This window comes from Nematolebias whitei, chromosome 2 (genome assembly GCF_014905685.2).
Source record: "Nematolebias whitei isolate Nwh7 chromosome 2, NemWhi1, whole genome shotgun sequence".
NCBI classification, from domain to species: Eukaryota; Metazoa; Chordata; class Actinopteri; order Cyprinodontiformes; family Rivulidae; genus Nematolebias; species Nematolebias whitei.
The window spans coordinates 40,520,946-40,548,918 of NC_056499.1; the positions used below are offsets into that span (position 1 = coordinate 40,520,946).

The 27,973-nt window shown below is 38.5% G+C and overlaps 1 protein-coding gene across 15 annotated transcripts in view; it reads left to right on the forward strand.

Annotated features, from left to right (window-relative positions):
* The window catches only part of madd (MAP-kinase activating death domain), a 76,024-nt gene that overhangs the window by 35,645 nt on the left and 12,406 nt on the right, over positions 1-27,973 (forward strand). For 4 of the 15 annotated variants that reach the window (XM_037691846.1, XM_037691862.1, XM_037691883.1 and 1 more), the window contains 11 exons: positions 797-898; positions 11,967-12,075; positions 12,210-12,396; positions 14,246-14,396; positions 14,718-14,921; positions 16,175-16,225; positions 22,060-22,163; positions 22,294-22,377; positions 24,851-25,009; positions 25,587-25,707; positions 26,762-26,824. In XM_037691846.1, the coding sequence (XP_037547774.1) occupies positions 797-898; positions 11,967-12,075; positions 12,210-12,396; positions 14,246-14,396; positions 14,718-14,921; positions 16,175-16,225; positions 22,060-22,163; positions 22,294-22,377; positions 24,851-25,009; positions 25,587-25,707; positions 26,762-26,824 (1,335 nt within the window). The remainder of the gene's footprint in view (positions 1-796; positions 899-11,966; positions 12,076-12,209; positions 12,397-14,245; positions 14,397-14,717; positions 14,922-16,174; positions 16,226-22,059; positions 22,164-22,293; positions 22,378-24,850; positions 25,010-25,586; positions 25,708-26,761; positions 26,825-27,973) is intronic. The other 11 variants (XM_037691854.1, XM_037691944.1, XM_037691891.1 and 8 more) reach the window with 4 other exon arrangements.

Genomic DNA, 27,973 nt, shown 5'->3' on the forward strand with positions numbered 1-27,973 from the left:
CAGTTTTTATTCACAATTTGTTTAGTGTCCCAACTTTTTTGGAATCCGGTTTGTATGTTTACAACCAAATAACTTCACTTGTACTTATAGCAGTTAAGCCAGAGAGAACTGAATATCACTTTATGCTCAATAAACAGACAAAAACTAAACTCAGATGTGTCTCATTGCTATGAGGATCCCTCAACCATCGCCTGTACTTGCAGGTTTTTCAGTCTGGTGGCATTACAAAGGTCTTAAAAAGTCTTAAATTTGACTTGCTGACACCTGCAGATACAAAGTCAAAGTTTCTTTATTGCCATTCACATCACATGTGGTACATGTGGTGGAATGAAATTGTACACAGGGTGCCAGTTACATCCAACAAAGTATAAATTGTAAAGAAAAACAGCAATAAGATCTAAGATATGAACTAAGAAATATGCTAAACTAAGAATACACTAAGCACTAGTAGTACAAAAACAATACACCAAACAGCAGCACGAACGTTACCCTGTTCATGCAGATAATGTAGGTTTAGGCAAAGGCTGCATTATCTAAACATTTTTCAAGAATATTGAGTTTTTTTTTTTTTACATTTTATACACATTTAATATAGTATTTTTATTAATCCATATTTTTGTTTCCATTTTGTAACAAAAGTTGCTTTGTCATTGAATTTTTAGAATAACCTTTTTTTTTTCTCCAAAATGTGTTGTGAATAATAAACGTTAATTGTGATACCTTATTATTGCTTGCTTTTCTTCACAATAGAAGCCATGTTGCATGTCCAGTCATTACATTTTCACTCACGTTTCAGGCAATCTTTACAAGAACCATGGCACCAGTTTCAGTTTGTCCAATCTTGCACTTCCCAACAAGGCAGCGAGGGAAAAATCCACACCGTTCCCCAGTTTGAAAGGTAAGAGAGGGAGCTAATTGAACAACTCCAGGAAGTCCTTTAAAAAATCTGTGTGCCTGCCATTTTTTATGAGCTATGTTTTTTTTTAATTTTGCTTGTTAAAAACATTAATTTGGACGTGACAACATTTGAGGATAGTGTTAAATTTTTTGCACCATTATAAATATTTTTTGCTAGGCTTAACACACTTTGTATCGTACACGTCACACCGCCGTATAAGTCGCATCAGTCTAAAAATGTCTCAAAGTGAGAAAAACATATATACGTCACTTCGCTGTATAAGTCTCATCTATTATGTGTCACCACTGACCACCTGTAAACGTGGGCTGGTGTTGTGCCAAAAATCAATTGGCTGCCAAATGGCGGTCGCAGGAGCATGCAGGGGAGGACTTTAACAAGAATGTAATAAGTTTATCACTTAAAAACAATTATTTGTTTGCTCGAAATTATAGCAAAGGTGTGTCGCAGTTTAACTTTTCCTTAATAAATACACTTTGACAGTCAAATCAGTTGCATTTCAAAAATCATTTCACGGCTGCTGGAGCAGAGGGAGGACTCGCTGTGCATTTCTTCAAAATTTAACAAAATAACCACCTAAAAACAATTATTTGTTTGCTCGACTTTATAGTAAAGGTGTGTCTCAGTCTAACTTTTTCTTAATAAATGCACTTTAATGGTCAAATCAGCTGCATTTTACATGAGCGGCGCAGCAAAATGCAGCTGATTTTATGTTTGCTTCAGGAGTTCCTGAGCAAGACGAAGGTGGCTTAGAATGGCAAACCAAGTGTCTCATTAATAGTCACTTTTACCTATTAATGAGACACTTGCCTTGCCATAAAGCTCGAGGGACCTCTAGTTGCTGCAAATAGTAATGTTTGATCCAACATTTTTCAGTCAGGTCATCTGAACAGTTTCTCTTTTTTTGTGCTGAAACGTATCGCCTTCGATCCAGAAGGCTTCATCAGTCAAGGAAACACACAACAAAACTGATTCTTCCCCCAACAGCTTACTCCAAAAGTGGAACAAACCAGTTCTGCTGTTTTGGCGAAACGTTTCAGCAAAGAAAAAGAAACTGTCCAGATGACCTGACTGAAAAATGTTGGATTGTAAACCTGGATTATTGAGCATGGACTTTGTTAGTAATGTTTGATATTTTTCATGTCAGAATGAATGAAGTCATCAGATCTCAGCCAACAATTGGGTTATAAATATCGGGGAAAATCGTATATTAGTCGCTTCGGTGTATAAGTCTCAGGACCTGCAAATTTATGCAAAAAGGTGCGACTTATACGGCAAAAAATATGGTACTTGCTAAATACTTTTTGAGTTACTGTTTCATGTTTGCAGTTTTGTTCGCATTTAAACTGTTTTCCAGTATTTAAATATTTAGGAAGACTTGTAATTGTGTATAAACTAAATAAATATGGCTATTACATGTAGGCTAATAAAGTACATTTTTAGTCTTTTTTTTTTATTTTTTTTTACTAATTTTCTGTCTGTCCTTTTTGCCTTTTTTATTTTTATTTTTAAATGATTTCTTTGGTTAAAAGAATATTTTAACATTGATGTTGAGGAGGAAATGGAACATGCAGGTTTGTACAACTGTTTTTAAAGGTTGACTTTCCTCTTATTTGGTTTCCAAACATACATGGCACTATTTAAACGAGATTATTGAGAAAAAAAAAATCTGTTTTTTTTCTCTCAGGAGTCCTGAAAGGAAAATCCACCCCAAAACAGATATCCCTTTTATCTCATTCCTTACATGTTTACGGATGCACGCTATTGGATTTTTTACCAATATCCGATATGCCAACATGTTAAAACTTCTTTGGCTGATAATCGATGCCGATACCAATACCGATATTTTTCCCCCTTGACCTACTTACAGAGACTGCATAGCTTTCTCTGCTGTAGAATTAAAATACTAATTTATTCTGCATGCTCTTTGTTAATTTGGCCTTCTACCAAATGCAGATGCCAAAAATGGGGCTGAAAATGATGTAACGCTTCACCTTGGATTATGTTTAATGTCAATTATTCATGACATTTACTCTCTAACACAATGACAACACTCGAACAGTGCAAATCTGTAAATTTTCACCAATCTAAACTCAACCTGTTCACAAGCGATAAGTGAAACAAGTATAAGCATATGTAGTAGTGCATTAATAGATGTACTTGAGTTTCTTAAATTAAAAATTTACTTAAAACAGAAGCCATAAAAACATAATATTGAACAAAATATTGAACAAAACAGAATATTGGTGAGTTTTTTGATGGAATGTCCGATATTTAACTTGATCACTAATATCGGCCGATACGATACCATGCCAGTAATATTGTGCATCCCTATCTGATATTAAATGTGAAGTTGTTTCTCTGCACAGTTTCTCTTAAATATATTTGAAGGTTTTTTTTTACTACCTCCCAATGCAGTGGTTCCCAAACTTTTTCGGCTACCCCCACCCCCTTTGATTTACAAGAAAATTTCTGCGCCTCTTGCTCCACACACACAATCTCCAACCAGATACACACACACACTTTGTTTTCAAATGGCATTGCAGTTTATTTTACACCAACTTTTTTTAACTAATAAAAGTAAACTACAATAACTTATGTTGCAATATGAACTACAACCTCTTTTAAAAAACAAAAATATCTTTACCTTGTACTTGCTTTAAGTGTATCTGCTTTTTTTTTTTTTTTTTACTGGGTGACAATATTCAACATTGCTATCAATAAATCTTTTTTTCTAAAAATGCCTCTCTGTGCAAAATGGGATTAAAAACATGAACAACTCCCTGAGAGGAAAAAATGTAAAGACTTATTGAGCAACAAAGACGCGTTTAGTTCTCACTTCTTTTCTGTACTTCTAACAGCCTGTTCCCAGGCACCTCCCTTTGCAAGAAAATAGGATAAAAAATAAAGAAAAATCCATAAAACTAAAAAAAGCATAACACATGGTGCAAAATTAAGCTAGCGATAGCATAACTCTGACACACAAACTTGCATTAGCTTACTGTATATACGTTGAAATATAACATATATTTCGGCTCAAATAGGTCAGATAACGTTCTGTAGTCAAAGAAACAACATTTATATTCCCACACAAGTGCATATATACAACTTATAAATGTGAATCAAGCAATAAAAATGTATTATATCAGGGCCCAGGGCACTGCACATCTTACCTCCGGTAACCCAAAGCAGCATCTAGCCTCGTCTCTGAATGTGCCAGGTGAGATAACGTGACTATGCTGCGTTGGCTGCGTTCAAGTTCAGTAGGACATACTCACTGTTCTGCTCAAACAGGTACTAATACAAAAAAATGAACTGATTTGCTTAACAAATTATGGTTTGGTGGAATTGGAAGCATTACTTAGAGTAATATTATTATCCTGTTACACTAGCAGTGTCTAAGCATTCTTTTTTTTTTTTTCCATTCAGTCATACCGTTGCCCTCCCCACCCCTGCAATGGCTTTGGGAACCACTGTCTAATGTAATGGATTAAGTTTAAAATGGAGTACAATCTGTTCTGGCTGGATTTCTTTTTGTTTCTATTGAGAGAAAAATGTATCAATTGGAGCATGATGAACTAACTCAATAGCTCTACTTCATGTGGAATAGCTGCCATTGACATTCTGTCCTTTTGACTGTGATGTGTTTTTGTTTTTGTTGTTCAGAAGTCCCCGACAGCCCGGGTATGTCATGTCTGCTGTGATAATTTGTCCTGATTAGGAGTTTCATTAGGTTTTGAAAGTGATTTACAGCCTGTTATTCAGTATAGGACTAAAATAGAAAAGGCACCTTTAATTTACATTTTGTGTCTTTGCTTTCCTCCCTGTTCCTCTGCCATCCTTGTTTGTTTAGATTCTCAGACCTATAGTTGAGCTTTCTTCTGTGACCACTAACGGTTATTACAGTGGCATCTACGCATCCTTATTACTACAAGAAGGATGCAAACTATTAATCAGCATATTACTTTAATGTTGTAACATCTTTAAACAATGTTCACAGAAAAATCTGTCTTAAGTGAATGGAAGTTTCTCCCTCCTGGTTTTTGACCCTCACGTTTTGTCTTGTTTGGTGAGTGTGTTGGTTCCTTGTTGAAAGTCATTGCAGCTTTTAAATGGTCAGTAAGTTAAGTATTTCTGTGCTTTGTGCTCCAACAAACTGTCTGATGAGAAAATTGCATCCCGACTAAATTAATTCTCATAGTTGAAATGTCCTGAATCATTACACAAGTCACATTACTGATGTATACACACGGAAGTACTGCTTGAACTCGTATGTAATTTGTAAATGTTTTCTAACAACCTGACCATTATGCATCTCATCAAACACCTCAGGGTTCTGAACCATCATCATATTTCTCTTTTTTTGTCTGTCATTGACTTTTTTCCTTTCTTTTTGATTTTTTTTTTTGCTCCATATTAAGTGTGCATGTCTACTGTGTGATGGGTTGATGGTCAGACTGGTTGTGTCTGGGCCGGTGTCTCTCTCTCTGTCCACTTTTGGTTGCACTAATTCTGGGTTTTGTGCGCAGTATTTGGGCTAAATTCTCTAATGGAGATAATAACAGAGGCCGGCCCGGGGAGCGGAGAAGGTGGGTTCTGCCCTTTTTATTGAGTGAGCTGCATGCTTCTCCAAGCCAGTCAGTTGCATCTTCCAGCATCTCCTCCATGTTCTTTGTCCTATTTCAGTCACTGTGTGTCATCAGAGGTTCAGTGAAACACTGAGTGTGTTGTCTGATCATATTATCATTCATAAAGACTTTTCTCACAATTTTTTTATTTTCTCAGTCTTGTTTTTTTTCCCCTTTGTTCTTTATCATTTTAAAAATTTACAGTTTAGAAGAATTATTGAACAGGACATTAGATCTACAGCAGCCAGGATGAAATGGAGCAACATTTACAAAGCACAAACCCCCCAAGATAAAGCAAAAGACCCAGAGGAACATTTTATAAATATGAAACAAGAATATAAAATTATAAACCAATGAACCAGCATCTATTGTTTGTTGTTTTCTTGTTCTCGCTCAGAATAAAAACTGGGGTTGGGCTCAATCATGCAGTAATTGTACTGAGAACAATAAGCGATGACTTCAGGAAAAATGTGCAAATTTTAAATCAAAGTTGTATTTTTTATTTTTCTTAACTGAAGTCAGTCTTGTGTAGCAAGGTGCCGGTTGTCTTTTCAACAGCATGCATTTTTATAACAGTTTTCACATTTCTATTCCTTGTGAGATTTGAAGAGCTGAGTCCCAGTCTTTATCAAACACATGTGATGTTTTATCATGGTAATTTTTTAGTTATTATAAAAACACACTGGAAAATAATAAACTCACCAAAGCTATGCACAGTGAAAAAGTAAAAAACAAAAACTGTCAAACTGGTATCTTAAGGACTTCTGTTATTCATGTATTATAAAAAGACTGGATGGATGGATATGGGGGAAACTGTGTGTGTGTGTGTGTGTGTGTGTGTGTGTGTGTGTGTGTGTGTGTGTGTGTGTGTGTGTGTGTGTGTGTGTGTGTGTGTGTGTGTGTGTGTGTGTGTGTGTGTGTGTGTGTGTGTGTGTGTGTGTGTGTGTAACTTAAAGAGTAGTCTGAAAGCTGGACTAACCTAAAAAATATTATTTTTCTAAGATTAATTATTTGGTCAACCATATACAATGAATAACTGGTACAAAGCCCTTATCCTCTAGCAGCTGATGGTAAAGACCAACACCTGATGGTTATTTTTTTATTTTTGTCATTGGTGTACAAGTGTTAAACAAACCTTAACCAAACAAGCCATTGAAAGAAACACCTAAACACCTGGTCGATGTTTAACAATGGTTGATGACATCATGCCAGGGATTAGGCACAGGCAGGTGTGTGGCACTCGGTGGTCTCTTTCCTTTTCTAACAATAACAATTAATCTCCCACTTCCTTGTCAAAGTCCTCACTCTGTCTCAGACTCTGTTTTCCTTTTTCATCTCTGCCTTTTCTGTCTGAGAAGGCTCTGACTCTGCGCTTCATCCATTTCTGGGTCCGCAGCTCCATCCCCAACATCAAACGAAAGCTGCAGCTTCACGTTTAAAAATCGCTTCTTTGTTTCCACTCAGACACGCTAAAACTGACTAAACACACTACACTGCACTCCAACTTAAAATCCAAAAATGTTAAATATCACAAATCTCACCCATTTCCGCTCCCGCTGTGTCTTCATCACTGCCTAGCTTCCTTCAACTTTGGCATCTTTTTCTTCTTCCTGTAGATTTCCTGGCACTTGACAAATAACTGGGCCTCAGTCAGAAAGGAGGTCGGAGGTTGGTTGGTTGTATGACGGGGTGAGCACAGATGAGGGATGGAGGTGTTTTCTCCATGAAACTGCCTGCCTTTACAGCTGCCACCTTCACAATAGACATGTGGTGGTCTTGCATGATTGATCTACCTACCCAGAGAATTTGACTGCAAAGCTGCTGCAGCTCTTCAGGACAAAATGAATTTGCTGATCTGTCAGTTATAATCATCATCATTAAAAGAAACAAACATTTGAAATATATCAGTCTGTGTGTAATGAATGAATATACAAGTTTCACTTTTTGAATGGAATTACTGAAATAAATCAACTTGTTCACAATATTCCAATTTTATGACCAGCACCTGTATTTCAAATGTACTTTTAATCACTTTATGTGTGATTAATAAGTGTATTAAGTGGAGGATCATTTTTCATTTAATTAGTAGATCCCACACTGGGGGCAGCTGAGCCTCGTCATCCTCCTCCCTGCTCCGCAGTGATTCACACATCAGATTGTTCACAAAAGCGCAGAAACTTATGCATAGTGCAAAACTTTAATTATATTTGTATTTTTTTATGAAATTGCCCATGACTTTGAACTTTTAGGGGCGGAGATATTTTTAAGAGCAGAAGCAGAAATGCGAAGGAACAGCTCTGATGTGAATTCAAAAAAGTTCAAGACAAAACCAGCTCTGATGTGATATTAGGAAGCTTTGTTTAAAATTATAGTTTTATTTAGTTAATGGTTTTACAGTCACTCTTTGTCAGGCGGGTTGAAAAATATGCAGTGATCCTTCAAATGTGCAGACACGGCCAGGCACCTCCTCCTGTCTACTCCAGACTCCACCCGAACGGGCAATGTAGAACCAATCTGCGCATGCGTCTGACAGAAACTGAAACTTACCACTTGTGTATGTCAGAGTCAGAGTTTCTTTATTGTCATTCACACCACATGTGGTACATGTGGTGGAGCGAAATTATGTACACAGGGTCCCAGTTACATCCAACAATAAAATGTCTAAGAAAAACAGTAATAACATCTAAGATATGAACTAAGAAAAACGTCAACTAAAATACATTAAGCACTAATAGCATAAAAACATTACGTTGAACAGCAGCACGAACATGAGCATGAGTCTGTGTGAGCAGATGAGCACGCATGAACACAACAACATGAAACAGATCAGCAGCAACATGGAACAGATCAGCAGCAACATGAAGTGATTTTTCACAGTGATTATCCTGGCTTGAGATTCATGAGTTTAACAGCCTCAGGGTAGAAGCTGTTCCTCAGTCTAGTGGTTCTACACTTAATGCTCCTCAACCTCCTTCCTGAGGGGAGCAGGGCAAAAATTGTGTGTGCTGGGTGAGTGGGGTCCTTCATGATGCAGGTGGCCCTCTTCCTGCATCTGGAGGTGTAAAGGTCTGTGATGGTGTCTGTGTATGTTGACCTGTGTCACTGACAGATTTGGTGGAGATAATCCGGTGATTTTTCAAAATAATTTTTTTTTTTCTGTGAGGCCCGGTATAAATTGACCCACGGCCTGGTACTGGTCCGCGGCCCGGTGGTTGGGGACCACTGATATAAAAGACACCTACGGTCCAAACTTAATTTGTAACAGAACAAAACAATTGCTTTTAAAATTCATTTCATTCTGATTTCATGAAAACAATCAATGTGTTTTTAAATATAACAACACCACAAACACCCTACTATATCTAATTTGCACTTCTGTACTTCTTACTCATGTGGCAGTATAAAAACATCTACTTTAGTTAAAACATGAGTTTTAAATAAAGTATTAAACACAGAGACTTACTGAATTGAAGTTTGAATGCTTTTCCAGTAAGCTGCTTCAGAAAAAAAATCTGCTAAATAACTACAACATGTTGGGTGTGTTGATGCTTGGACTCGAGTGTAGACACACCCTTTTGTTGAGTCGTACCAAAGTACTAAGTTATTTGCTTTGCTGTTCTGTTTGTTTGTTCTTCCCTTTAGTATGATTTATATTAAACACTGTGAACCATTTATCTTATTTATAGTTTGTTGATGTAATCATTAACTAAATATATTCAAAGCATATTATCTGTCAAAACAAATGCTCTTTTGGACTCGAGACTGTCTAATGTAGGTTTAAAAAACGTTCAGTACAAAAACTGATGTACAAACCGGATTCCAAAAAAGTTGGGACACTAAACAAATTGTGAATAAAAACTGAATGCAATGATGTGGAGATGGCAAAAGTCAATATTTTATTCAGAATAAAACACAAATCACAGATCATAAGTTTAAACTGAGAGAATGTATCATTTTAAGGGAAAAATCTGTTGTTTCCAAATTTCATGGCGTCAACAAATCCCAAAAAAGTTGGGACAAGTCCATTTTTACCACTGTGTGGCATCCCCCCTTCTTCTTACAACAATCAACAGACGTCTGGGGACAGAGGAGACCAGTTTCTCAAGTTTAGAAATAGGAATGCTCTCCCATTCATGTCTAATACAGGCCTCTAACTGTTCAATCGTCTTGGGCCTTCTTTGTCGCACCTTCCTCTTTATGATGCGCCAAATGTTCTCTATAGGTGAAAGATCTGGACTGCAGGTTGGCCATTTCAGTACCTGGATCCTTCTACGTAGCCATGATGTTGTGATTGCTGCAGAATGTGGTCTGGCATTATCGTGTTGAAAAATGCAGGGTCTTCCCTGAAAGAGATGACGTCTAGATGGGAGCATATGTTGTTCTAGAACCTGAACATAGTTCTCTGCATTAATGGTGCCTTTCCAGACATGCAAGCTGCCCATGCCACAAGCGCCCATGCAACTCCATACCATCAGTGATGCAGGCTTCTGAATGGAGCGTTGATAACAACTTAGGCTATCCTTGTCCTCTCTGGTCCGGATGACATGGCGTCCCAGTGTTCCATAAAGAACTTCAAATCGTGACTCATCTGACCACAAAACAGTCTTCCATTTTGCCACACTCCATTTTATATGAACCCTGGCCCAGTGCAAACGTCTAAGCTTGTGGAGCTTGCTTAGAAATGGCTTCCTCTTTGCACTGTAGAGTTTCAGCTGGCAACGGCGGATGGCACGGTGGATTGTGTTCACTGACAATGCTTTCTGGAAGTATTCCTGAGCCCATTCTGTTATTTCCTTGACAGTGGCATTCCTGTTTGAGGTGCAGTGACGTTTAAGGGCCCGGAGATCACGAGCATCCAGTAGAGTTTTACGGCCTTGACCCTTATGCACAGCGATTGCTCCAGATTCTCTGAATCTTTTGATGATGTTATGCACGGTTGATGATGATAACTTAAAAGTCTTTGCTATTTTACGCTGGGTAACACCATTCTGGTATTGCTGCACTATCTTTCTGCGCAACAATGGTGGAAATGGTGATCCTCTTACCATCTTGGCTTCTGAGAGACACTGACACTCTGAGAAGCTCTTTTTATACCCAATCATGTTGTCAATTGACCTAATTAGTGTTAATTAGTCTTCCAGCTGTTCGTTATATGCTCAATTTCCTTTTTCCAGCCACTTATTGCTACTTGTCCCAACTTTTTTGGGATTTGTTGACACTGTGAAATTTTGAATCAACATATTTTTCCTTTAAAATGTTACATTTACTCAGATTTAACTATCGATCTGTCATCTATGTTATATTACGAATAAAATATTGACATTTGCCATCTCCACATCATTGCATTCAGTTTTTATTCACAATTTGTTTAGTGTCCCAACTTTTTTGGAATCCTGTTTGTAGGTTCTACGATAAGAAATCTTTTTCCTCAAGCCCTTTACACTTTAGCATGTTGAGCCATTTAGACGTTTTCTATTTTACACTGTGATCTTTGGTTTGTTTAGCAAATACACACAAATTCACTGAAAGTTTTGGAAAGTCTGTTTTTTTGTTTACGTTCTCAGTTTACATAGGTTTTTATAGTGGAAAAGCTGTGATTTATTTTATTATTGCTAATATGACTGAAGATGTGTCTGTCCCGTTGATGGTTATATTAGATGTTTAGCTGTTATCAAAACTACTACTAGATCCAAGCATCCTTTTCGTTTACACAAAAGTTACAAATCATCAATATTTTTGTAGCGTTTTCTTTAAAGTGACCTGAAACAATTTATTTTAATTACATTTTTATGGATTAAACAACATAGACAATATAATTTGTTTGGGAAAGTTGAGTAAATGAAACTGAAACATCTGTTTATATGTGAGAGATTTTTTTTCATTATTTCAGATGGATTTAATTGTCGAGCCACCCCAACTTTTATTGTAACATATTTCTTATGAATACTATTCATCTATTCATCCACCCAGCTCATTGTTACTGTCATGCATGATGTCTCTAATGTTGTGCCGCAGGCACTGTCCTCCTCCTTATTTTAAAATTTATGCCTCCTGATGTGTGACACCAACACCAAGAACATCATTTGAACTACTTCCTGTGTGTGTGTGTCTTTTTTTTTTTTTTTTGTCCTTTGTTTCTCGTGTCATTATAACATTAGATTGTAGTTTTTCTTGTAACTTGTCTGTACAATTGTAGATAAGTGTGAAAAGTCTTCAAATATAAATGTGTCCCCTTGAAAAGAATGAAAATAGGTGTTTGTTTTTTACCCTTACAATTCTGGTGACCAGGCTTTTTCCTTCTTGACTACTTCTCCTGAGTGCTTTCAAGTCTTGTGACCCTTTACTGTTAAGGTGTTGCCTATACTTTGTGGTTGTTTGACTCCTTTAAGTTGAGAAAGGTCATTGTTTGGTTGTTGTTCCAGGAGCACGGGCACCTCGAGCACTTGTGGACCAGAAGTCGTCAGTGATTAAACACAGTCCAACAGTGAAGAGAGAGTCTCCCTCTCCTCAGGGTCGAGTCAACAACACAAGGTGGAGCATTGCTAACATCATCTCTTGTCTTGAACCAACAAAAGAACAAAGCACACTGTCATCATTTTATTATTGTTCAAATACAGTACACACAAAGTGCTGTGTAATAATCTCAGTTTGTTATTTTCATCCAGTGAAAATCAGCAGTTCTTAAAAGAAGTGGTGCAGAGTGTTTTGGACGGACAAGGTGTTGGCTGGCTTAACATGAAAAAAGTGCGCCGCCTGTTGGAGAACGAGCAGCTTCGAGTCTTCGTGCTGAGTAAGCTGAACAGAGCCGTTCAGTCTGAGGAAGACGCCAGACAGGAGATCATACGTGATGTGGTAAGATGGCTAAAACTAAAAACTCTTGGTCAAGCATTCAATTTTTTAGCACCAGTCCTGCCTGCTTTATTTCTGTCTCAGTCTTTACTGACATATTGTATCCGCTGGGGATGTGCAATTAATCAAATGTGCATTTCAATTTCAATTTTGGTTCCAAAAAAACACAAAAAATAACAAAACTGCCAAAAAACTCTCAAGTATTTAAATGAGTTTTTCCACGTTCCTGTCATGCTCTTATTTTGTCTTGCTTTTTAAATGAGAGGCACTTTTGTGTCTTGTGATTGAGTTTTAAGTCGAGATGAGTAAAGATAGCAGAGAATCCAGCATCCTGGTCATTATTATTATTAGATTAGATTAGATGGTTATATATATATATATATATATATACACAACTTTTAGAATATAATAAACCAATGTCAAGATGGTTGAGACAGCTAATCTGCTTAGCAAGCAAACAATGGCTGTAGCTCTATGTGCAGTCATACAAGGTTTTTTAGTTTGTTTTAAGATTTGATCAAAATTGTGAAAATTGATTTGTGAAAATTGGGTACATTTTTAAATGTCTGGCACTGAACAATATATAAAAAAAAAAAAATCTACCTCTGAGTAGGGGTGGGCGATATGGCTCAAATATAATATTGTGATATTTCAGCATTCTGACGATAACGATAAATTTCGCAATATAAAAAAAACAGAAATCATAGTTATTTATTTGACAAAATTAACATGTTTTGCAGTATTACATAAAATAAAATAAAAAACAAGGAGTCATTTTACTGAAATTACTTTATTTAGTAAAGTATTCAGTCTCCAAGTATAAAAATAAAAATTATCCTTCTGTTATTTAGATTGAAAAAGTCTGCACAAAATATAGATCAATAAATCCACCACAAAAACTAAAGTGCAGGGGAAGTTTCCCAAAATAACTAAATAAAATGAAAGCTTAAGATCTGTTGAGCATAAATGTAACTTACAACAAAATATATGTTGTCTTTAAATGAGCTATAACTTCCAGAACTTGTGACAAGGTGATTAGCTGACCCTGAACTTGTGGTGTTTCAGCTTCCTCTGTTCCTACAGGAATGATTCATTTCTCTGATGCTCTGTCTCTGATCACCTAGAGAGGGGGTGGGCAATTCGGTGTGGTCGTTCGGCGCGCTCCGTTCTGTTAACGGGGCGGGGCACCCTGATGTATTATGTCATGAAATTAGCATATCATGATATAATTTTTTTGCCCGGGCAAGCTTTTTTTACTGGTATTATCGTGGACGATATGATATGGCCCATTTTTCCCAGGAACTTAGTAAATGTTTGAAGCCACTTAGAGAGGTCAAGGTCGAGCGCTTCAGATCTTTTTGCAAGATATTCCAGGAAACAGGAGCGAAGTAGAAGGACCTTTTGCCTAGTTCAGTCTGCACTGAGGGGACACTGCAGGTAATAATGTCCTGAGAGTGCACCCTGTAGTTGCACTCACATAGTGACGTGTAGGAGGAGATGTATGAAGGCAGCAGACCAAGAAGTGATGTAAATATAAAATGTACCAGTGGGAGAGTCTGTGTGAAGTTAATGATGAGCAGTTAACCAGTGAATACAGGGTGCAGTGGTGGGTACGGTAGTTACAGGAGAAATATATGTAACAATCTTTTGGTCACATTTCTTAAATTTTTTTCCTTTTGCGGCAGAACATTTTTATTTTCCATGTCATTAAATATTGCATTTAATCAGGTAATAATTTTACACCTGCACAGCATGGCGGAGATGTGAGACAGTAAAAATTGTAGTGTGTATTTTCTTACCTATATACAACTCTATAAAACTTACTTTTTTCTCTCTCTCTCTTCTTTTACAGGAAGTGAACAGAAAGGTTTACAAAGGCATGCTGGACATCCTGAAGTGCACAGTGTCCAGTCTGGAGCACTCTTACACCAACGCTGGCCTTGGAGGCATGGCCAGTGTCTTCAGCTTACTGGAAATAGCACGCACCCATTATCAGACCAAAGGTATGTCCCAAGAGTTGAACGCACGGCATAGATCTAAATGGACTTTAAACTACATTTTCTGATCTCTTTGACTGCTGATTAGCAAAACAATAGGGTGCTTGTGATGCTAACACTTGACTCTGTCTTTGCTTTTCATTTATATTGAGCTTTTATGCTGCATGCAAGTTATTAACTCACTAAAACATTAACTGAGACTGTGATTTGCTTTTGTCCAATAATTCCAGTCCTCTCCCAGTGTACGTAACTCTCTACATACTTTGTGCTTCTGTTGTTTTGATGAACTCTTGTGTTTTTGGCCCCTTAATTTTGGTAACTTGGTAGACCCAGAAAAACGCAAGCGAAGCCCCACAGACAGTGCTGGCAGCCCGGGGAGTAAAGAGAGTCCTTCTGGTCGTATGGAGACAGCCCGGCCTCAGGGCCTCCTGAATATTCCCCAGCTGCAGCTGCCTCACCACACAACAGGCAAAGGAGCCCACCATTTTGATACCCGGAGTCTGAACGAGGAGAACTTTATTGCCTCGATTGGTGTGTACACCACTCCAGCCTGGTTGCATGTGCATTGTAAATCGTCCCTCTTTCCCCATGTATGAGCTCATAAACCTTATACCCCCACCCCTTACCAAGAAAAGACCCCATTCACTTGTCCCAGACGGACATTTACAGGTGCAATTATTCCACACACTTTGACTGTCACTATTGCTAATTATTTGGGATGGCTTAAAATTTGTTTGGAAAGGATTTACAAAGAAATAAAATGCTGTATAATTGGGCCTCATTAATAAATCTAAGGTTGTTCTGAAGAGTGTCTGGAATATATGTTCCTTCCCTCCAACCTGGACTGTGTGTGTTTGTGTCCCTTTTCCTGAAACATCTGTGCAGCTGTTTTCTCCTTCCTGAGGATTTGTTGTTGGCCTCTTGGCACCTTGAATGCATGTTTTGTTCCTTCAGTGTGTAAATCTGCAGTAGTGGACGAGGGAAACCAGAGTTGTGTGCATCGATAGTCAAATCGGTGTTTGTCTGGACCTTTACTGCAGGTTTCTTCAAGGCGTGCTTAGAAAATAACTGCTCCCTTCAACGCTGGCATGGAGGGTGGAAGCATCACTCCCCAGTGAACAGTCCCAGCAGGAGTGTTTTGTATTGGTCGCTAAAGGAATACCCAGATTAACAAACATTTTGTGTTTTCTAATATCCTGGGTCTGTTTACCGGGGACTGTTCTTAGTCCAACCACCCACACCTCCCCTCCCCATCCCCCCCTTTTTCTACCTGTTAGAAGTTGCACCTTCAATTCTACAGAATGCTATGAGACTTGCATCCCAGCTTCTGCAACCGCTCCATTTCACTTGCTGGCTTACTGGCCTCCCAACCCCATCCCACGCTCCTTTTCTGAATCAGCTGAATCTCTCTCCCATCTTTGCTTTGGAGAGCCAGACAACTGTGATGGATGGAATCAGCCGACCTGCGGTCAGAGCCAAAGCTCTTTCTGATGTCCCTGTGTGGCTCTCCAGGGCTCTGTGCTGGGAGCTGTGTGTTGTAATGTTACCCGAGTAGCTGTTGCACTCTGGATTTATTGCAGCCAAATGTGTTTTTCTGTAGTTGAGAACAAATCGCAGCTACATGCAAGCATTACAAAACACCTTCCTTCGGTAATGACCCAACTTTAGAGCTCATTTTGTTTTGAGTTTGGATTTTAATGCTCACCCACCATACATGCCTTTTCAACCAGCTCTCTGATTCTCTCTCTGTCTTTCTCTCCTTGCTTGCAATGCATCTTGGGTAGAATTGTGGAGCAAGCACCAGGATAAGCAAAATGCTATGGAAAAACAACAGAGTAAGAAACTTTTCACACACCAAAGAACAAAAGATTGGGGTGTGTAGCTGCTGACTTTTATCCACCCCCTCTTCATCTCTACCTTTTCAAACTCTCTAGTGTCATCATAAATGATTAAAGAAATATACGTGTACGTTGAAAGTGATTCGAGTGGATAACTTCTTCAGAACAGGTTTAGAGTCATAGTTTCAGATTATAAGATCATGCTTCACTTGCTTCATTGTCAACTACAAAATAAAGAATTGTGACTGAGGTTTGTGTCAATTTAAAGGTATCAAGTAGTAACGTTTGTCTGTAGTGGGGCATCGGAGCCACACTAACACTTGAATTATCACTCCTTTCTTTGCTTTAAATGATACAGACTTTCTTGTAATCTTTTCAAGTTTAGTTCAGTATGCCTTGAGGCTTTCTAAAGGTATTTCAAAGTTTTCTAACAAGGTTGAGTCAGGTCCTCTGGACGGATTCTTCTTCGTCCAGAGGACCTGACTCAACCTTGTTAGATTTATCTACCTGGATTATTGAGCATGCATCAGGATATTTCAAAGTTTAGTTTTTTTAGACAAGCTTTCGTCTAAAAAGTGATTCTGATGAATTATTTAGGCATTTAAAAGGCTCCAGCATTCTATGGTTAAAATAGTTGTGATGCTCCGTCTACAGTAGAGTATAATAATAGTTGGTGCTGAAAGTTGTTGTCTACATGTAATGAACAGCTTGGTAATAATTTTATATTAGATCTTTTGGCATGTTGTTACCAGCATCCTTTCACAAAGACTAATTTTTCTATAAAATATACCCAAGATCATAGTTGGATAGACATAAAGATTTGTTTAAGCACCAACAAGGTGCTTCTAAAAGAGCTAAGATAATTCAAATAAGCATGATTCATCTCTCAAGTCTTCACTTTTTACTGGATGTTTCCCAAAGACTTGACTTTTATATATAATATGATACTTCTGTGTTTTGTCCATCTTCCCTACTTTTTAAAACCACAGTGCACAATTATTTGTGGTATTTCTTTTTATTATTTGAGCTCATCTGCATTGCTTTTCTATTTTAAACTGTACAGCTCTTTGGTCAGCATGTGCTGTTTTTAAATATGGTATAGACATAAATGATGACCACAGCAGCAGGTTGTCAAGTCAAATACATTGGCTAGAATGAAAATAATAACAGTATTTTAAAAAAAAACAGCTAAAGTCTTAATAAAAACTTTGAAAGGGCTTCAGAAAGAATTCAAAACAATTGATCAAAATTACATTGAGATTAACAGAAAGTCTGAATCCTTTGGAGCGAAGTACAAATAAAATATTGGTGGTTTAAAACTTTTGCACATTGTAAATTTCACACTGCATTGCTGCATTTTGTATTCTTTAAAGTTTAATTTAAATTTGAGTTGATCCTTAACTTCGGTTTCCTAATGACACATAGCTGTGATAAAATACAATCTTGTTTTTACTTTATCTCATAATCAAGTTTTGAGATGTGAGATCTCAACCAATCTTGTTTATCATTTATTTATTTATTAAAAAAAATAAAAATAGGATGAATGGTTTACTGATGTGGGCATTTAGCACAAACTTACTGTTTGTAATGGAGTTCTTGGCATAAAATGCAGTGCTTTTAAAAATTATTTTCCCTTTTAGATGTTTTAAACTTTTCTTGCTATTACAAATCCGTCATGGTCCATTTAGTTTAGCCATTTTGACAAAAAAATAACTTTATCTTGACAAAGTCAAATTAAGTTACTACAAGGTAATCCCAATAATAACAAAAGTACTGCATACGGTACATAATATGCCCATTGGAAAACAATTATACAGCAATTTATAGCAATGTCCCAGATAAGCAAAGACCTTGTATAACATTTACCTTTGATTTGTGACCTTCACCTTAGAGTTGGGGTGATGAGGAAAAATGGGACATGATGTCTAATGGCGGTACAACTATGTATCACATTTTGTTAACTTGTGATCTGCTCAAAATAATTTATGACCCAGGCAAGCAAAGACCTTGTATAGCATTTAACCTTGATTTGTGGGCTTGACCTTGAAGCTGGGGTGATGAAAGTATTCCTCACTCCTACACTCCATGTAGTGATGATGTTTCTGTGTATAAAGTTTTGTTAAGTTATCTTGAGCAGATCAGAAATTATGGGCAGGATAAGAGAAAGTTTACAGACGTACCGATGGCAACCATACCACGATATGTTCACTTTTCGACGCGCGTATAAAAATATGTAATGCAAAAAAACTGATTGCATAAATATTAACCCCATCGACAGTGACTGTCCCGATTCAACTCAGAAAAGATTATTGAAAAGTACAAGTTAGGGAATGGATACAAAAGGATTTCCAAGGCCCTAAACATCCCCAGACGTTTTGTAAAATCCATCCTCAAGAAATGAAAGGAATATGGGACACGTGTAAATCTACCAAGAGCAGGTGGTTCTCACAAACTGAGTGACCATGCAAGACTCTCTTTGGGTCGAGGGGGAGGTTCTGCCTCAAATGGAGGAGTTTCAAGTATCTCGGGGTTTTGTTCACGAGTGACCGGTCTTGAGACTCGTCTCAAGACCACTTTTTGATGATCTCGGTCTTGTCTCAGACATTGAGGACTCTGAATTTTATATCAAGACCAGTCAAGGCCACAACTGTGGAAATATCACTAAATTGCCAGAATATTGTCCAGTTTATTTGTTAACAGTTTTGCTTTTATTGGAGACAAAACGTACTGACTCAAATCTAACGTGACTCATTGCTAAATACGTTTTTGTTGCTGCTGTTACACCCACCCCCCTTTCACTCGCACGCATTACTCCCAGATTTGGTGGTTTACTACCAATCGGGCAGTTTTCATTCTGATTTTGCTGAGAACTCTGGGAAGATTTTTGTTGGATTGTTGCGTTTGCCACATATTGTTAAATTACCATGGCTTGATGTGCGTTCATGTTCAAACAGTAAATATACTGCAACAATAGACGGACTGGGCGGATTTTTGTGTGATGTGGTTTTTAACAGATTTTTGGGCTGGAAACTCGATTCTTATCTGGCAACACTGGTCACTTCAAGAAAGTGAGAAGTGATTGAGAAGATGTCTGCCATATCATCAGTTATAAAATGTGGCTATTTAAATCACAAATAATATACTTGTAACTAACATCTTTTCATGTAATTTTTTTTAGGTGTATATCTACTACTTTATTGAAACCACTGTGCAACTACATGGTTATCCTTGGTCTTGAGTTTGGACTTATGAAGAGTGTTTTTCCACTGCAGTTTTTTTAAGGCTTGACATGTGATGAAGCTGCTTCCAATTTAACACTTGTGTAATTTTATTGTTGACTCACATGAAGTTAGGCCACTGAATGTCTGATTTCTTTATGTAGCTTTGAAAATTTATAAAAGCTTATACGTTCATTCAAAAGCAAACTTAACGTTGCAGTATGTAACTTTTATAAAAAATATTTTATAATAAAATTTTATATTTTATTTGACGTCTTGGTCTCAACTTGGTCTCGCCTTCCCTCAGTTTTGGCCTCGACTTGGTCTTGGACCCTAAAAGTCTTGGTCTCTGTACACTCTGGTCTTGGTCTTGGTCTTGTCTTGGTCTCGGTACACTCTGGTCTTGGTCTCGACTTGGTCTTGGACCCTAAAAGTCTTGGTCTTGTCTTGGTCTCGGTGCACTCTGGTCTTGATCTTGACTTGGTCTCGGGTTAAGCGGTCTTGAACACAACACTAGTCCATTGTGGTGAAGAGGGAGCTGAGCCGTAAGGCAAAGCTCTCTGTGTACCAGTCGATCTTCATTCCTGCCCTCACCTATGGTCATGAACTCTGGGTACTAGTGACTGAAAGAATGAGATCGTGGATACAGCAGGTTGAAATGAGTTTCCTTCAGGGTAGCTGGACTCTCCCTTAGAGATAGGGTGAGAAGTTCAGTTATCCAGGAGAAACTCAGAGTAGAACCGCTGCTCCTCCACATCGAGAGGAGCCAGTTGAGGTGGTTCGGGCATCTGGTATGGATGCTCCCTGGGCGCCTCTCTAGAGAGGTGCTTCGGACAACTGGGAGGAGACTCCAGGGAATACCCAGGGCACACTGGAGAGACTATGTTTCTCGTTTGGCCTGAGAACCCCTTGGTGTCCTCCCAGAAGAGCTGGAAGGGGTGGCTGTGGAAAGAGATGTCTGGACCTCCCTGCTCAAGCTGCTGTCCCTGAGACCCGACTTCGGAACGAGCGGAAGATGATGGATGGATGGATGGACCATCATGACACCTGTGAGCGCTCTGAGGGTGTTACAAGCTTGAGCAGGTGAGATGGGGAGACTGAGCATACAGCACATTTCTTTAGCAGACAGCATCAGCCTGTCCTCAAGGACCATCTCTACTTTTTAAATTTATTTTATTTTACAGTCTATCTTTACTAGCCTTTCATGGTCGACCGTAGAGAAGCACTCGACCATGGAGTCTTCCACATGCTGTTTCGCAAACTAGTCAAGATTTATTGAGTTTGCTTCAAACACTTGTTTTCTTTTTGCCTTTCTCCCTTAAAGCTTAGGCTGGTGAAGAACCTGGTTAACAGTTCTGTATGCTCAGTCTCTCCCATCTCATCTGGTGAAGCTTGTATCTCCCTCAGAGTTCTCACAGGTGTCTTGGAAATTCTTTTGAATCCATCTCGACTTGTACTTTTCAATAATATTTCAGTTGATTAACAACAGTCACTTTAAAAGAAAGTAAATTATAATGTGCTTATTTTACGTTACATTTTTCGTTTAATTGGCATTAATTTGTAGAAATGTGATTACACTTTGTTAATGAAGGTTTTTTAAACCCAATTTTTTTGTCATAAAGGCCAATTTATATTGATCATGACTGATTTATGACACCAATGAACGCATAAAACATTCAAGGCGGTGGATTCTTTTTATAGGCACTGCATTGATATATTGACTTTCTGTTATACTCACTGGATTAAGCAAATGTTATTTTGTATTTTGGTGATTTTTTTTCCTCCTATTTTTTTTTTTGTTCTTGCAACCATGCATCAAAAGATCAACACTGAATACCCACTGCCCTGTCCCGCTCTATTTTTAACTGTACTTTTTCCCAGTTTCAAGTGGCTCGGTGTAAACTTGGTATTTGCAGCCAACATTTCACAGTTACGATGCACTAAAGGCTTCATGACGTGGTTTAGTTAAATGTCACAAAAAGTGGAAATCATATGGACGTTGTAAGAGTGTGTGCGTCACCACATATCCACCTACGGAGATGATAAAAAAACAGTCTCACTTGAAACGGAAAACGTGTCCTTTACCAGCCATGAGTTCGTCTGCATGCCTAACTGCCTGTCTGTTTGCTGTTCTTGGTGTTAACTGAACAACATTTGCAACACTGACTGAAAGTTATTGTCATGCTCCTGCTATTTGGTTTTCATTTGTAATGTTTACCCAGTTGCGATGTTTACCACTCTTTGCTTGCCTCTTTGTCCCTTCTGTCTGATCTTAAAAGATGACTGAACTTGTTAAGAACTTAAGTATTCAGAAGTTAAAGGTGACGAAGTATAATTTTTTTCCTACTTTTATAAGCATATAAATTATTTTTCCTACATTCTGAGATATTAGTAGCTTAAATCTTAAATGTCAGGCTCATCCTTGAGCGTCAGTATGGTATCCAGTGTGCTTTACGTGCACATGTAGTATATTAGTGTTTAAGAGGCTTTGGCTCTTCAGATGTTTGTAGTGTTTCTGTGCTACGCTGACTTTGAGCGAGGCGACTCAGTAAGGTAAGGAGAAAACGTGGTTCTGTTGATGAAAATGGGCTGAGCAATGTGTGTATTTTGCAGGGTCTGAAGGAGCAAAGCAGCAACGCCCGCCGGCAGCTGATGCAGAGGAGAAAAAGTCCCAGATCAGTGCTGATAGCGGCCTCAGCGTTGCATCTGGATCACAGGTTGGTTCAATCGGGATGTGTGAAAACTTGTCTGATTTCTCTGTCGGGGTGCAAAGGTTCACACTTGTCCACCACTCCTAAAGTGTCCCAGTCATTTCTACATATCTTCCTCTTCCTTTTGGGTTGGCAGAAGAGTGACACGGAGTCTGTGACCAGCTCAGAGCCACTGATTCTGACGAGAAGCACCAGCCAGGACTCAGAGGCTAGCACAGTGGTAGGGCATGGCCAACACAGATATCACTTGATGCTAATTAGTTTGTCTGTACAGCTTCATATGTGACTGATTTACAGCAGGGGTGCCCACATTGTTTCAGCATGCAAGCTACTTTTAAAAAGGCCACGTCCAAGTGATCTACCTACCATACTATAAAAATACAAAACATACTTATTTATGAACATATAAAGTATTCTTTGTACAATATATGTTCATGAGCCTTGCATAACTGTATGAACATATATTGCACAATACAACTCTGTACATTTTTTGTCATTACCTTACTCTGATGACTTGCACTGAATGGAATCAGCCAGGGATGCATAGTCCGGACAGTAGCTGCTGATAGCCAGCCTCAAGCACACTTCCAAATGACCATCAGTCATGGTGGAACGCTATTTGGACTTAATAATCTTCATGTGGGGAAAGGCTGGCTCGCGTACATGTACATAAGTGGAGGCAAATAATGCAGTCAAGGAGGTAACACATTTCCTCATGTTGGGGTACTTTTCCCAAAAAGGGATACTCTAACCACTCAACCCCAGGGCGGCTGTGGCTGAGTGGTTAGAGCAGTTGTCCTCCAATGCAAGAGTTGAGGGTTCGAATCCACCAGCAGACACATGCCGAAGTGTCCCTGGGCAAGACACTGAACCCCTCATTGCCTCCGATGTGTGTCCCATCAGTGTATGAATGTGATAACGCGCTGATTAATATCCTTAGAATGATTTGTTAAAAAGGGCAGCACGGTGGCGCAACTGGTAGAGCTGCCGCCTCTCAGCGAGAAGGTTGCCGGTTCAAATCCCGATTCGGGGGCCTTTCTGGTTGGAGTTTGCATGTTCTCTCCGTGTATGCATGGGTTTTCTCCGGGTACTCCGGTTTCCTCCCACAGACCAAAAACATGCATGTTAGACTGATTGGTAACTCTAAATTGTCCCTAGGTGTGAGTGAGAGAGTGAATGGTTGTTTGTCTCTGTGTGTCTCTGTGATGGACTTGCGACCTGTCCAGGGTGTACCCCGCCCCTCGCACAGTGATTGATAGACATGGGCACCGGCGACCCCCGTGACCCAAATGGAAGAGGGGGTTAAAGATAATGGATGGATGGATGGATGGATACTTTTCTTCTGTTAGTAAATTCCAGAAGTGTCCATGAGCCCTGGCCTTAAGCTGAATGTCAGCTTGTATTGTCAAAATCTTGTAACGTCAAAAAATTGTTAATTTCACTCCAGAACACAGTCTCAGGACCAGTATCTAGCTATGGTTTAAGGTACCCTTTGTGCGCACAGAGTCAGGAAAGATGAGTTTGTCCTGTTAAGGCCCATGGTCTTGAAATGATCTGCAGCTCAAGCTGAGGTTGGAGTCTTTTAATCCTTTAACTAGTTTTAAACAAAAACTGTCAGGGGTTTTAGTTACATCTTGCACCTGTAATGTTCAAGTGTCTTCAGTTGTCCAATAATGCTCAGTCAGGTCATCTGGACAGTTTATTTTTTGTAGAGACATTTCACCCTCTATCCGGAGGGCTTCGTCAGTCTGAGGAGTCCCAAGTAAACTGTTTCCCCACCAAGAAGTACACTCCTTAAGTGGACCAACCAATTTGCTGGAGGTAAGATGGTTTCTGGAGGAACTTTGATGCCTTGAACCACTTTGGCTGTGGCTGGCTGCCTGGGAGGAGTTGACGGGGGACAGGACAGCCCCCAGAAACCATCTTACCTCCAGCAAACTGGTTGGTCCACTAAAGGAGTGCACTTCTTGGTGGGGAAATGGTTTATTTGGGACTTCTCAGACTGATGAAACCGTCTGGATAGAGGGCGAAACGTCTATACAAAAAATAAACTGTCCAGATGACCTAACTGAGCATTATTGGATTTGGTACCTGGATGATTGAGCATGAACTTTGATGCCTTGAACCTCTACTAACGGGTACTACACTCAAAACAAATGAACCAACATTTCTTCTTAAATTTTACAGTAATTACTAATTATTGTCAAATTTCAAACAATATTATTGTTTATCGCAATAATTTCTGAGGCAATTAATCGCCCCAAAAAATTTGTTATTGTGACAGGCCTAATTGTGACAAATTTCATAGTGAGGATGGTTGATAGGCTGACATCTATTTTTTTAATGCCATTCAATTTACTCATATTACCTTTCCAATCGACTGGTAGATCGCAATCAACGTATTGGGCACCCCAGATTTACAGGATATTAAGGTATAACTTGTGTATTTTGTACCCATCATGCATGTTATGTTATCCTGGTACAAGAAGTGTGATATATGTTGAATTAAATATATGAAGTAATTTAAGAAAACACTTGTTGCCTCAAAAAATGAGTCCTGTTTAAACAGAAAGCATGCTCCAGATCCGAGGGAAGTGCCACACTATCATCAATAAATACGAACATACCTTCTATTATATATTTTTACTTTGAAATTTCCGTGCAGTTTTCTTACTCTGAATTTTAAATTGTAGATAAGCAATAGCTCTGGAGAGACTCTGGGAGCCGACAGCGATCTGAGCAGCACAGCAGGAGAAGGACTCGGAGGGAGGACTGCTCCTCATTTGACTCAGTCCAGAGGAACTCTGTCTGACAGCGAGATTGAAACCAATCCAGCCACAAGCTCAGTGTTCGTAAGTTCAAGCAAGAACAACCTGCTGAACACTAAACAGTCGAAGCTGAAAGCACTTGTCATTATAAAACGGCTATCTTCGAACTCCTCTGAACTCTGTGAAAGACAAAGTTTACTCTCCAAGAAAATTATTAGCTGTTGTTGCCAAGAATCATAGCTGTCAGTAAATTGAGCAAATTGCATTTATATTTACGTTGTCAAGCATCGGCTCAGGGGCCTACTGGAGGCAGCGTGAAGCCTTACAGTTTTTATTTGGTAATGTCTTGCGGCTTTTCACACGAACAGAAAACGTCTTTCGTCTTGTGTCGTGAAACATCCTGAGCCTCATCTTCACAGCAGCTGTCGCAGCTTTGTCAAACACAAAACTTGTGTTGTTCTTCAGGGGCAAAAGAGGCTGCAGTCAGCAGTAAATTCTAGAGTCAAACCTAAAGAATCCAGTTTATTTAGACGGTGCTCTTCCTTCACAGTAAATACCAGCAGTATTTTGTTAGAGCCTGCATCAGTTTGTGTCATTATTGGCACAAACCGATAGTAATTAAGCCCTTTATAAAAGTGATGGTGTTCATTGCACTCCACAGGGAAAGACTCACACTCTGAAGCCAGGTGTTAAAGAACCGGTACCTGTGATTGTCAAGGGCCCACCTTCACAGCCCATGGAGGACATCAGTATGAGGATTTATCTGTTTGAAGGCCTGCTGGGTAAGTGACGCGCTCGGGTTTTCTCTGCTTTATCTTTTAGCTCGGAGTCAAACAGCTGACATGCATGACGTTAATTTCATCTGTGTTTCTAAAAAACGGTAATTTCTTGGTGGTGCTTTGCTTTACTAACATTAACTTTTTTATTTAATGATATTTAAAACTTTAAATTTAAACTCTTATCAGTGCACTACGCACGCAGTAAATCAGGGCCTGTTTACATTTTTCTGTGGGCGTGTAGCTACTTTCTGTGCCTTCAAATTTCTCCTTCAATAAATTGATTTGCAACAAGAGAATGAACAAACAAATTCAAGATCTTGCGATTAAAAAAAAAAGTTTTATTTTTTTCTATTTTTAAAAGCTGCAGAAAATATTTTAAAGCTGTGATGAAATCAGAATCAGAATAAACTTTACTGGCATTGCACCGAGATACAACGCAAACATGTTCGTACAGTCGTCCGAAAGATGAATCTGTTAGAGGAAAAAAAGCTGAAATCAGATCTAATTCTAAGTTTGATCCATCGAATTAGCATTTTTTTTTCCATTGTTGTGTTTTCTAGTAAACTATAATAAAATCAGAGATGAATAAATGTTATGTAAAGTCGGTTGGTTTGGAAAAGCTGATAAAAAAATAAATTTAGGATTCATAAGAGAACTAAGGAGAAATGAGTGAAATAAAAAATATTTGAAATGCGTTCTTAATTGTGACTTTAAACTACACCTGTATCTACTGACATTACATCACTTTGTGCTTCAGTAATGAAATGTGGAGTAGAGAGGTTCCTGTAGTCTTCATATCTCCTCATATTGTATCTGCTAAACCATGTCTCTCTCATAAATAAAGAAATCTATGTTTAATGTCTGTTCCAAGCTACCGGGTGAATAAATGTTCATGCCGTCTGGTTTAAACTGTGTTTTGTTTCTGTGACGTGTGTCTCGGCTCGCTCTGCTCTTGTTTTTGTCGTTAAATCTACTCACTCCTCTCTGCCTAACCCCTCTCGCCTCCTCTCGCTGCTTCTTCTTCCCTTCTGCTGCTCTTGATGGGAAATTCCTCCAGGGCGAGATAAGAGCTCCGTTTGGGATCAGCTTGAGGATGCGGCCATGGAAACCTTTTCTCTAAGTAGGGCTGATCTTTTGCCTTTGCTGCTTTTTATTTTTGCTGTGTGTGTGTGTGTTGATGTGTGTGTGTGCTCAGCCCAGCTGGCCCCATGTTCAATCTTTTATGTGACGTGAATTTTTCCTGTTCATTTGAGCTGCTTCTCTGTGTTTAACACTGAATAGATAAGAAAGAACCGAGATTTCCCATTAAGTTACAAAAATGTGAGTGGAGGAATTTTTTTTTTCGTGATGCAATTCCATATACAGTATTTGCATTTACTGTTTTTGGATTATCTAAATTAAGTAAAGTATTTTCTCTAAAGCTATTCAAGTCCAACTGCAAACAAAATCCGGGTGCAAAATTGTTTCCACAAGCAAAACAAGACAAAAAGTCTTAAGGGCACATGGTTAGCTTATAGTTTAATAGTCTTTCATTTTTACTATTTATTAATCTGTAAAACAAACGACTTGTTTGGCGGATTGTTACTTGTATTTTTCAGATGTATTTCCAAGCATATCTTTGAAAACATCCATCACAGTACACATTGTATTTACAAAACAAGCCTAAAACCCCTGTAAGCTCTGCAGTAGACGATGACACACAGTAGTGCACAGAGTCACCATTCACTCCCTACATGCAAAAATCAACAAGAAACTCCTTCGATTAGATGAAGAATTCTGATAAATCAAATCATGATCTTATCTATTTTGATCAATGTAGGTGCATGACTATTTTATAACATTTCAGTTTTGATATTCTTTGCTCTTAACAGTAGGATGATTTCTTGTTTTTTTTTAAAGCCAACATATTTCAGACTGTAGTCGTCCCCTGTGGATAATCCCTTAATGAAAGTAAGCTGTTTGTTTGTGTGGAGTTAGCAAGGCCTCGTGCGTTTTCACTGTGCAGCACATGCTCCAATTCTGCTGAAGCACTTGGAGACAAATATGAACTTTACATTCATTAAAATACTTCATTAACTTGCTGCTCAATGATTGGTGTCAGTACCAACTCAATACTAGTTTGTCATTTATTTAAATTAGAGATGCACAATATTATTGGCATGGTATCCGTATCGACCGATATTAGCAATAAAGTTAAACATCAGCCAATAACTCACCAATATCAAAGGCTTTGTTATATATATATATATAATCGGAAGAGCGTCCATGT